Here is a 12,232-nt window from a genome sequence, read left to right as displayed (position 1 = left end):
TTCTTTTTCTTTTTCTTTTTTTTTTGGAATGGAAAGACTAGGAATTTTGTTTTGTAATAAACCCCCATAATTCCTTTTTCTTCTTACATAGTCTTTGGTCTAAATTATATTCCCATCAAAATTAAACCAAAAAAGGAAGATTATACTTTTTTCAATGGGAAGAAGAAGAAGCCCAAAGTCTTCCTCTAGACCCAACCCCTAATTTTTGTTGAAATTCTACTTTGACCATGACCAAGTCCCTCTTTTTCCCCCAATTGCCCCCTCCTTTTATATTTATTCATTTTTTGTACCGTATACAAGAAACATGTTATTAAATATTCAATCAAAACTTTGGGTTATAATTTTTCATACCATACATACATACATATATATATATATATATATTGTGATCTTTATAACACCTTCAAAGTTCTTGCCATGGAGGAAGCCATTTCTTTGATCCTTCGTGGGTGTTCTTTGGCAAGGCAATTAGAATTCAATGTTTTAAATTTGGGAAATACTAATATTAATATTCCTGATCAACCCCATTTCATGGCTCGAACTTGTGATGAGATTTTGGGTGTTTTTTCCGCCGCCAAGGACCGGCTGAGCAGTCAAGAACGGCCGCCTTTCACGGCGGTGCAACGGGAGGTGGGGTTGGACGAGTGGCTGAGATCTACTTGTTCCCAAGCTATGGAGTTGGCGCAAATGCAGATGAAACCACCGGCACCACCGTCTACGGTGGTAGCGGTGCCTGCCTCCGTGGAGGATTCCGGGAAGCTTATGGCAATGGGTTTTTCTTCTTCTTCCTCTTCGTCGACGAAAGCACGAAGACGGTATTGATTTTTTGTTTTAAGGATTTAACTTGAGTTTCGTCAATTTCTGAAATGAGAATTCATGTCTTATCTAGTCATCAAAATATTAAAAGTTTTGGTATCATATTAGTTTAAAATTTCATGAAATATTAATTTATACATCTTTCGGTTCATGTGTCTTTATAACTAGATGTCATATAAACTTCAATTATAATATCTTGCAAAAAAAAAAAAAAAAAAAAAAAAAATCTCTTTTAGTCCTACGTGTTGGATTTTTCATTTATTCCCTAGGTTTTAAAATATTACAATTTTACTTTTAAGATTTAGAAAAAATTCGATATTAAAAATGTAAATCTTAAAAATTAAATTATCTAGAGACCAATTTACTTTTATAGGCAAAATCGTAATATTTTGAAATCTTAGAGACTAAATTGAAATCAAACTTAAAATTTAAGGACTTAAATGTATAATATTTTGAAACATATAGGATCAAATGAAAATCAAACTCAAATTCTAAGGACCAAAAATGTATATTTCTCTAATACTTTTTATTTTAGTAACAATGAACTGGAATATTGTTTTAGATAATTATGATGGGTCATTGTAGAAAATATATGTAAAGTGTTTTTTTAGTACAATTATTGGGATAGGAGGATTTAAATCATAAATCTTGTGGTTTCTAATACACTCGTATACCAATTGAGTTATGTTCGGTTTAGCAAAACTAAATGTAAATCGTTAAATTGATAAAAGTTGATTAGACTAAATCACATAGAAACGAATAAGAAGTAAACTTTAAACCATAACAACCAAAGTGGGTAAATTTAACCTAAGAAAAAGGAAATATATTAAAAAGATAATAAAGCTCTAAAGTGGATGGAATTGGGTTTGTTAAAGCATGTGAAAGGGAAGAATTAGAAGGGTTTTTCCACGAAGTTAAGTATAAAAAGTGTACCATGAATGAGAAGATAATGCTTCTTTTTTCTTTTTTTCACTTTGTTGATTATTTCAATCGTAATTATTTTTTAGTACAATAAAAACAGAAGATTCGAACTATAAACCTATCGATTATTACTATTCATATATTAGTTTGATAATTAATTAGTTCTAGTTTTTTGGGTTTTTAAAACTCGTGTACGATAAGTAACATCTATATTCCTAGCTAAATTAAAAAAAAAAAATCCAAATTCTTCAAAATTAGGGTTTTGTTTGATAATTATTTTTACCTTTTTTGATAATCATTCATTTTTATTTTTTTGTTTTTTAAATTTGCGGTTGTTTTCGTACAATTGCTTTAGCATAGTTTTCTTCATTTTTAACTAAACGTACACTTGAATTCTTAGCTAAATTCCAAAAGCAATAACAGATTTATTAAAAACTATTTATTTAGACCCCATTTTGTAACTATTTCACTTTTTAGTTTTTGGTTTTTGAAAATTAAGTTTATTTCTTCCTCATTTCTTACAATCATTTGCATCTTACTTAAGTACAATGGTTGAATTCTTAACCAAATTCCAAAAACAAAAGCAAATTTTTAAAAGCTTGCTTTTTTTTCGTCGTTTTCAAAATTTGGCTTAATTTTTTAAACCATTAGTAAAAGATAGATAATAAAAGAAGAAATTTTGAGATGGAAATAGTATCCATAGGCTTAAATTTCAAAAATAAAAAATTAAAACCAAATTGTTGCCAAACGGGACTTTAGTTTTCAAAAGTTTGTATCATTTTTTAAAATACTCCTAAAAAAACATATAAAACAAACAAATAAATCTATAGGTAAAAGTAGTATTTGTAAGTTTAATTTTTAAAAACTAAAAACCCAAAAGCCAATGATCAAATGGAGCCTTGATTTTTTTTTTTTTAATTTATGAAAATTAAACTTAAAATTAAACATTACTCTCACTCTTAAATTTTTAAACAAACTATGCCTATTTTTCTTAATTAATTTTTAAAAATTGACTCGTTTTTTTAAAATATTCTAAAATAAGTAAATAATAAAATAAAAAAATCCATACTAGTGGAAGTGATATTTATAAGCTTATTAAATTTAAACCGGCTTCAATTCATGTTTTTGTATTGAACTTCAAAGTATAGAAGATTTGTGTGTTGACATGAAATGGATTTAAACAGAAAGGATGATACAGAGAAGAGAACGGTGAGGGTGGCGGCGCCGCGCATCGGAAACACAGAGCTGCCGCCGGACGACGGCTTCACATGGCGGAAATATGGACAGAAGGAGATTCTTGGCTCTAGGTTTCCCAGGTTTGTTTTTTCTTTTCTTTTTTTCTTTTTCATTTTTCTCATTTTTCTCCTTTTTCATTTTGTTTTTTGTTCGTTTTTTACGTTTTGAAAAATGTCTACATTTTAGTTGATGAATGTTTTAAACCCGTTTGATAATAATTACATTTTGAATTTTCTATTTCTAAAATTCATATTTGTTTTCTTCGCTATATTCCTTTTGATATTGGTCGTTTCACATTTTGAACTAAATTGGTTTGCAAACCATGTTTAAATTTTTGAAATTAGGTTTAATATTCTAATGTTTGTTTAACGAAGTGAAAAATAATTATAAAGAAAATGGGAGAAAACAAATTAATAGTGGTTCTTTGTATAATTCAAATAATGGTAAAAGAAATTATTTTAAATGATAAAATTGTTGAATAATCATGATAGACCATAGTTTATCATGACACAGATAGACACAGATAGTCTATCGCAATCTGTCTAAACAATAATTTTTTCTATATTTATAAATATTTTGATTTATTTTCTCATCATTCAAAACAACCCTAATTATAAAGAATAACATCTCATTTATTCTTTAAAAAAAAATCATGTCATCTTCTAAAAAAAGAAAAAAAAAATTGGCATTTTAAAATTCTTTTCAAGCAATTCTTTTAACATAAACAAAACTCTTCTTTCATCTTTTGGTGTACTTATAAATTTTCTAATTAGTATCAAAATATTTTGAATTATTTAGGTCTAGTTTGGCAACCATTTTATTTATTTTATTTTTGTTTTTGAAAATTAAGTCTATTTTCTCTTAATTTTTTGCAATGGTTTGTATTTTTCTTAAGTACAATGATTGAATTATTAGCCAAATTCCAAAAACAAAAATAAGTTTCCTAAAAGCTACTTTTTTTTGTTTTCAAAATTTAGCTTGTTTTTTAAACCATTGGAGGTGGAAACAATGTTTATAGGTTCAATTTTCAAAAACAAAAAACAAAAAATCAAATGGTTAACCAGACGAGACCTTAGGCCATATTTGATAACCGTTTTGTTTTCAGTTTTGTTTTTTAAAATTAAGCTTATAGACATCACTTCCACCTCCAAATTTCTTCTTTTGTTATCTACTTTTCACCAATGATTTGAAAAATGAAGCCAAATTTTGAGAACTAAAAAAGTTATCTTCAAAAAGTTGTTTTTGTTTTTAAAATTTGGTTAAGAATTCAACCATTGTACTTAAGAAAGATGTAAATCATTGTAAGAAATGTGGATAAAACATGTTTAATTTTTAAAAACAAAAACAAAAATACCAAATAATTACCAAACGGGATCTTAGTTATTGAATTTAGTTGGCAAAGATTTAGTTTCTTTATTTTTAAATTTGTAACAATTCATTCCTTGAACTTTCATAAGTAACTTTATTTAATGCATGTACTTTACAATTTGTAACGATTTAGTCCATATTGTTAAAATTTTCATCAAAACTAAGTGTCAACTTTTATAAGGTAACGACCTAAGTCTGTAAAGTTTATAAATAAATTTAATTTTCAATCAATTTATCAAACTACATGTAATAAATTTTATTAAACCATACTAATATTTTTCATGTAGGGATTAAATCATCACAACTTATAAAGTTTAGGAACTAAATCGCATTACTTATTTAAACTTAAGAATTAAATTATTGCAAGTTTGAAAGTACATAAATTAAATCGTTATCAACTAGAATTTATAAATTAAATTGTTACTTTTATGAAAATGGAAGGAATAAAAATGTATTTTAACCTAATAAAAGGTTTCTCCAACAAAATATATAAAATCCATATACGTCAAAAACCTACGTATAAAAAAGCCAGTGCTTAAGAAGAAATCTTGAACGTGACATAAAATGCCTAAATCAAGACAAAATATTTATAATTTTTTAACAAAACAAAATTTAATATATTGCTATTATTAAACTTTTTTTTAACTATTTATTATTATTAAATTATAAGAAGACAATTTTTTTTTATTATTATTATTATTATTATTATTATTATTATTATTATTATTATATGACCATAAACTACACATGCAAAAATAGTATTAGACCCTATTAGTGAGTAAAACAAGAATTCTTACGCATTTAGTGAAAAATCTAAGAAACTAATTCAAATTAATTATAACTAATTAAAGTGATAATTTATTCTTAAAATGAACTTTGTGATTTAATTGATTAAATAAAAATTTCAAGCTTAAAATCGAGTACTTATTAATTTTAGGGGATAAAAATCAAAATTTTACTCGTAAAAACTTGCCAGATTTGAAGTCCAAACCTTTATTTTTATTGAATTTAACCTTAAACTTAAATAAATATTACAATCTAAACACTAACTTAAAATATATTGCAATTTTTCAGTTCTTGCTCCAAAGGTGAAATATATAAATGTTGGCAAAACTATTCAATGATTAATTTTTGCAGTGGTCAAACTCATTTTTACGCGCAGTTTTTTTTTTTTTTTTCCCAAATTAATGAGTTGATTAGTCAGTCAATTAGTGAAAATTGATGCAAAGGTAAAATTTATACCACTTATTTAGGTTTATTTGGTAATCATTTGAATCTCATTCGTTAATTATTTCATTTTTTGTTTTGGTTTTTGAAAATTAAGTCTACTTCTTCCCCTTTTCTTACAACGATTCAAATCTTTCCTTAAGTACATGGGTTGAATTTTTAACCAAATTCCAGAAACAAAAATAACTTTTTAAAAATTATTTTTTTTAGTTTTTAAAGTTTGAATTGGTTTTTTAAATTATTGGTCAAAAGTAGAAGACAAATAATGAAATTTGAAAATGGAAAAGTGTGTTTAGTTTTCAAAAACAAAATAGTTAGAAGATGGAGCCTTGATTTTTCGTTTTTAGTTTTTAAAAATTAAATCTTTACATACCCTAACCACCTCTAAATATTTTTGTTCTGTTATATAAATATATATATTACTAATGTTCAAAAAAAAAAAAAAAAAAAAAACTACGCCAAAATTTAAAATTTTTTTAAAAAAATAGTGTGTAAAAACTTGTTTTTTTTTTTTTGGAATGTCGCTAAGAATTTAACCTTTATGCTTAAGAAAGATGTAAACACTTCAAGAAATGAAGAGGAAATATGTTTAATTTTCAAAAATTAAAAAAATAAAATAAAATGGTTACCAAACAAAACCTTAAATTTAGGGTTCAATTAGATTGAATTAATATAACCCTAACAACTTTTTGGTAAAAAAAAAAAAAGTTAACTTTATTCTCTTTTACTTTACTTTACAAAATAAACAAATTAAGGCTCTTTATATCAATCAATCTTCTTATTGTTGTTAAAAAAAATATAAATAAATAACTTTTTTTTTTTAGAAAAACCCGATTGAATTGAAAATTTAGTCCTTGGTATAGTTTGAAAAAGTTAGAATAATTTATTCCTGATTGTTTGATAAAGTCTTTTAAATTCTAATTTTCAAAGTCATAGAGACTAAATTTTAACTTTTTTTTATTATATGGACAAGATTTAAAAATAAAAAAAAAACAAAATGTAAAACAAAAAGATTAGAAATAAAAAACATAAAACTAAAAGATTGTTGATGACCAAAAAAATTTTTCTTTTACATTTTTGGGGAAAGTGTTCATAGATTCACTTTGATTATATAAATAATTGAAGGTTTGACTCATTCAATTCAAAACAAAGTGCTTTGTTCTTCTTCAAAATGGACACCTTTTTTGAATTTGTGACTCTTTCTTTGGTCAATAATTCTTCTACATTAACATTGATGCTTTCAAATAGATGTGTCTTATTAATTTCTTTATTAACCTTTCCATGCCTTGTGGAATTTTCTTTCCATCCACTTTCAAATTCAAACCTACTATTTAGGCTAATTGTTTTAAATGATAAAATTATTAAAATATTTTCAAATATAGCAAAATTTGGTCTATCAATGATGAAGTTTATCGCCATCTATCACTTATAGACAGTATTATTTTACTATATTTATAAATAAGTTTGGCTCATTTTTTTTATTTAAAACAAACCTTTAATTTATTAGTTTTTTTTTTAAAAAAATTATTACTTAATTACTTTTAAAGTAATTATATAGAATTTAAGGTTAATGTAAACCAAAGTTGCATTCATATTTTCAAGTATGTATTTAGTGGTAAAAATTGGATTCTTATTTATAAACTATTAATCTAATTAGTTACCACTAAATATTGAGTTGAATATAAAGTATTATTGATTAATTTATGAACATGTTATAAGTTAAATACTTTTTTTGTAGGATTATTATTTTTTAATATTATATAATTCATGGTACATATTTTAGATTAAGAAAAAAAATTAAAAAATGAAATACTTCATTTCTATTAATATTTTTATGAAAGAACTCATTCTATTAATCTCTCATGAAGTATTTGTTTAACTATTTTTTCCATTCGAAAAATATTTATGAGTTATCACATAAACTATATTATAAATACTTTTGAAATATTAAGAGTATGTTCGGAATACATTTTCAAATATTTAATTTAAAAAGAAAGTCATTTTAGAAAAAGTTGAAGTATTTGGCAACCACTCACTTTTTCAAATATATTTTAATCCGTTTTTATCAAAAATGTTTAAATAAAAATAAATTTTTTGAAAAATACTTTTTTTTTTTATGTCAATTGAAGCATGTCCTAAATTTAAACGATATAAAAATAAAATTTCTAGAACTGAAATATTTGACCAATATTAAGGCATAGACACAGCACGTAAAGATCAAATAATAGTCAAACTTCAAACTTCCGAACTTCTAAACTTGGTTTTAAAAATTGTCCTACATGTTTTTATCCTTTAAATCTAATTAAAATTTAAAAGACAAAAAAAAAATGTTAAGTTTCAACCCTATAAATTTAAATTTTGAATTTAATTTTTATTATTTCAACTTGATTCCTATATATGATTATATATTTTGAATAATTACGTTAGATAACACTTTTAGGGATAATAATTAAGTATAGAACAACATTTTTAAAGAATTGCAGACATGGTAAAATCTATCAATGATAAATTTTGATAGACTTCTACTAATAATATAGTTTATCATTAATAGATTTCTATTAGTGATATGGTCTATTATCAATAGACTTCAAAAATAAAATCTAAATTTTACTATATCTACAAAAAAAAATTGCATTGTACTATTTCCCAATTACTTTAGGCATAATTGTTATATTTGTAACTTCTTAACCATCAAAGTTGAATTAAAACTTACCTCAAATTATTGAAAACAAATTAAAACTAATCTAAAAAAACACCAAATAAAAATAAGCTCATTCATAGGAAAGAAATTAGCAAAAAAAAAAAAAAAAAAAAAAAAAAAAAAAAAAAAAAACTCTTTAAAAATATATTCTAAAAAATTACCAAACAAAAAAAGAAAGAAATTCATTAGGGGTAAAAAAGTAATTTAAGTCATCATCTTCTTCAATTTCCTTCTGCAGAGGCTATTTCCGATGCACCCACCAGAAGCTCTACCACTGCCCAGCCAAAAAGCACGTGCAACGTCTCGACGACGATCCCCACACGTTCGAAGTCACCTACCGCGGCGACCACACGTGCCACATGTCAGCCACCGCTCCCTCCGCTCTGCCACCGCCGTCAGTCGCCGGCGGCCAACATACATCCCAGTTCCGCCCCACCTCTGCCGGCTGGCTTTCAATGGAGGTCGTCAGTTCCGGGTCGGCCTCCGGCGGTCCGGCGACCGTACGGTACGGGAAAGACGTGGCCGATCAGTTTCCGGTGTTAGACATGGCTGACGTCATGTTCAACTCCGGCACCAACAGTAGTAATAGTATGGACTCTATATTCGCCGCTTACGTGGTAGACGATGACCATCACAAGTGGGAGAAAGACGACAAGAAGAATTAGTAAAATTATTTTTATTAACTTTCATTTTTATTCAATTTGCAATTTTTGGTCCCTAAACATTAGGATATTTGTCTATTTAGTGCTGTACTTTTATAAAAGTTTTTTATGAGGTCCATAATTATACTATACACATGTCCGCATCTTTTCAATGAAGTTTTTAATGAATTTCACCTTTTTCTTCTTCTTACATCGGATCTCAATTTTTGCTTTTTTACCGAATATTCACTTGAATTTTATGGACTCTAATATCGTATTAGATAAAATGAAATTGCATGTTATCAATACAAAATGGTAACCAATATTTTATACCTATATTCACCAACAATACCCCATCACCAACAATGCCCCCATTGTCCAACTCCGGCCACATTTAATCACCAGTATCAATGTTCAACTTCCGCGACCTCCACCAACTTCAACGACCATTATTTTAAATCATCACTATTATATTACAAATTTAGGTTTTGTTGATGCACGAGTTTTTTATTTTGTTGACACTTATGACATAAAATTGTCAACAAAATATCAATTTAGAGCTTTAAAATAGAAATTCGTTTAAAATATATATATTGATTGTTATAAAACATCAATAAATGTTTATATTTAAGTTGACACACAATAATATCAATAAAAACACTTTTATTGACACAAAAGTACATAAACTCCATCAAAATAGTGACTTCCTGGTTTTCTAATTAGTTCTTAGTATTTTATAGTCGTTCTTTAAAGTAATTTGATATCAATAAAAACATGTTTAGCATATAAAAGACCAAATAAACTTGTATATAGTAACATTTTTGAAAAAGAGTTGTTAGACACATGAGTGTTTTTGTTTTAAATAGTTCTTATCAAAAGTATTTAAATGAAATAACTTTTCGAAAAACATTTTTTTTTTCAAGTTAATCCAAATAAAGCTTGTATCATGGAAAAGAATTGGAGTTTGGGAGGTGGAAGGAAATTGTCAAACATATCTACCAGATTGAGGATTTGAATAGACGATGTTTATATGTAATTTTTTTTTTCTTTTTGTAAGTGGACTTGGTCATTTGTTGGCTCATATTATATATAGTTTTTTTTGTATCATATAATTAGGCCGAAAGATGTCGCCTTTTTTACATATTTGTTATGCCAACCATGTAACGTGCTCGTTAATAGCATCATTATAGTACAATCACATTATGAGGATATTTCACTTACAATATAAATCCAAATTTATTTTTGTTTTGATGAATCCAATATAAATTTATCCGACTTAACTAGAAACGTCACATACACAAATTTGTAAAATGATTGCTTAAATTAAAAAAAAAAATTGAAATGCATGATCCAAAAATAAAACCTAAATCTCATTTTCCAAAACTCCCAATAATAATACATGTGTACTTAAAAAAAAAAGTGAGGGGATCGAATCCCAAGTGGAAGCATGTGAACGCTTTGAATGTATTAGAATTCCTCGCAGCGGAAGCAGTTGGACCCATTAATTCCTAAATTTTGTTTTATAAGACATACAACATAATTTAGAGTGATGGAAACCATAGAAAAATATAAACCTAAGCATGCTTTCTACGGTGTTAAAATAGAGAGGAAGAGATTAAAAAAACACTCACCTTTGAAGACCAATTCTTCACATTCCTCTTTAAATCAAGTCGTCTTCTCCCGATCTCATGAACTCGATATCCACGAACTCAACGAACAGGAACAGACACCACCAAGGGGTCTTCCCCGTTATTCTCAGATATGAGAACCGTGCAAAGGTGAGGGCTTGCACTCAATCTTGGCATGAGGGAAGGAGAAGAAAATTGAGAGTTTTTTCTTATCTATAAAATTCACTGGGAGAAGGAGAACCAGAGAGAGAACTTTCTCTCTCTTCTAATTTTTGCATGAGAGAAGGAGAGATTAAGGGGTGAGGGAGTTATAACTCCCTCTCCTTTATTTTTTTTAATAAATTCAAATTGAAAATTTGAATTTATATACATATATTAACCACTTAATATATATTTAAACTATATATTATATCACATATAACATATAACCTATAGTTAATATTATATATATAACATAAACTATAGTTTGTTATTCTTTCAAATAACCTAAGGTATAAATATGGATCAAATTCATATTAATTTTAACTTACAGTTTTTATATGAATCACATTCATATAAATAGCAATTGAATCATACTCAAAATATAACACCTCTTAATATGAATCATATTCATATTAATTTCAACATATAGTTCCTATATGAATCATATTCATATAATTAATATTTGAATCATATTTGAATATTTATTTCTCTCATAAAACAATATGAATCATATTTACATTAAATCTTAACATATAGTTTTTATATGAATCATATTCATATAATTAATATTGAATCATATTCAAATGCTTATTTCTCTCATAAAATTATATAATGTATCAACATACATTATTTAACTGTATCTTATACAATTAATTCACTTTTTAATTAATTTGAACAATTCAAATTAAGCCAAAATTAATTTGATTTCCATCAATCCTCATTGAGCTAACGGGGGACCTTTGTGGACCAATAGATTGAAGCTCTAATGATACAATATTAATTGATTGAACTCTTTTAATCAAATTAATCAACATTCATTAACTGTTGATCACTCCACTACATCAACAACTGAACTCTTCACACTATAAATATATTTATGTGTCCATTTGATATAACCAATCAACAGTGCGTTGACTCTTCACAAATTTCTCATAAGTATGGTCGGGTCAAATTACCATTTTACCACTATAGTTACATCTAACTCCTTAAGTACCCTTGATCCCCCTAGTGAATAATTAGTCATAGTTCAACTATAACCGAACCCCTATTGACTAGGAGAGGGTGAGGCGTCTCATTGTTCAAGTCCCAGAATCAGCCCTTAAGGGAGTAATTTATCTTCTTATCTTAACTATAGGGAAGAAGTGAATTCCTTCTTGTGTAACTTTGTTCCCAGTTTCCCAATCAGACGAATCCCCAAAATGGTAGGTTTATTGAGTCAACGTATTTGGTCATTCTCACCCATACAAATCAAAGGATCGCCCTCATAGGTGTTCACAACTCACTCAGGATTAAGATCAAGTCACCTATGGTCATCTTGGTGAAATGTAAGCCTCTTCTAGCAACAATGTTATAAAGAGAGACTTAGCATTTCGTGGTTCGGTCTTTATACAAATTCTTTTGTATAAGATACCCCCACTCACAAGTCTCTACAAGAATGATCAGGATAAGATCATTTGTAGTATTTTACAACAATTGTAGCAACTACAAAGTGG

The 12,232-nt window shown here is 26.8% G+C and overlaps 1 protein-coding gene across 1 annotated transcript; it reads left to right on the top strand.

Annotated features, from left to right (window-relative positions):
- Positions 1 to 301: 301 nt before the first annotated feature.
- WRKY55 (WRKY DNA-binding protein 55) lies at positions 302 to 9,121 on the top strand. Its single transcript, XM_039037258.2, has 3 exons — positions 302 to 815; positions 2,922 to 3,053; positions 8,508 to 9,121. Exons 1-3 carry the CDS (start codon positions 418 to 420, stop codon positions 8,932 to 8,934), a joined length of 957 nt encoding a protein of 318 aa, XP_038893186.2. The 5' UTR covers positions 302 to 417; the 3' UTR covers positions 8,935 to 9,121.
- Positions 9,122 to 12,232: the final 3,111 nt, after the last annotated feature.

This window comes from Benincasa hispida, chromosome 7, assembly GCF_027475165.1.
Source record: "Benincasa hispida cultivar pf3 chromosome 7, pf3_genome.v1.1, whole genome shotgun sequence".
In the NCBI taxonomy this organism is placed as follows: Eukaryota; Viridiplantae; Streptophyta; class Magnoliopsida; order Cucurbitales; family Cucurbitaceae; genus Benincasa; species Benincasa hispida.
Note: the sequence above shows the minus strand (reverse complement) of the source record. Positions and strands in the feature narration are given on the sequence as shown.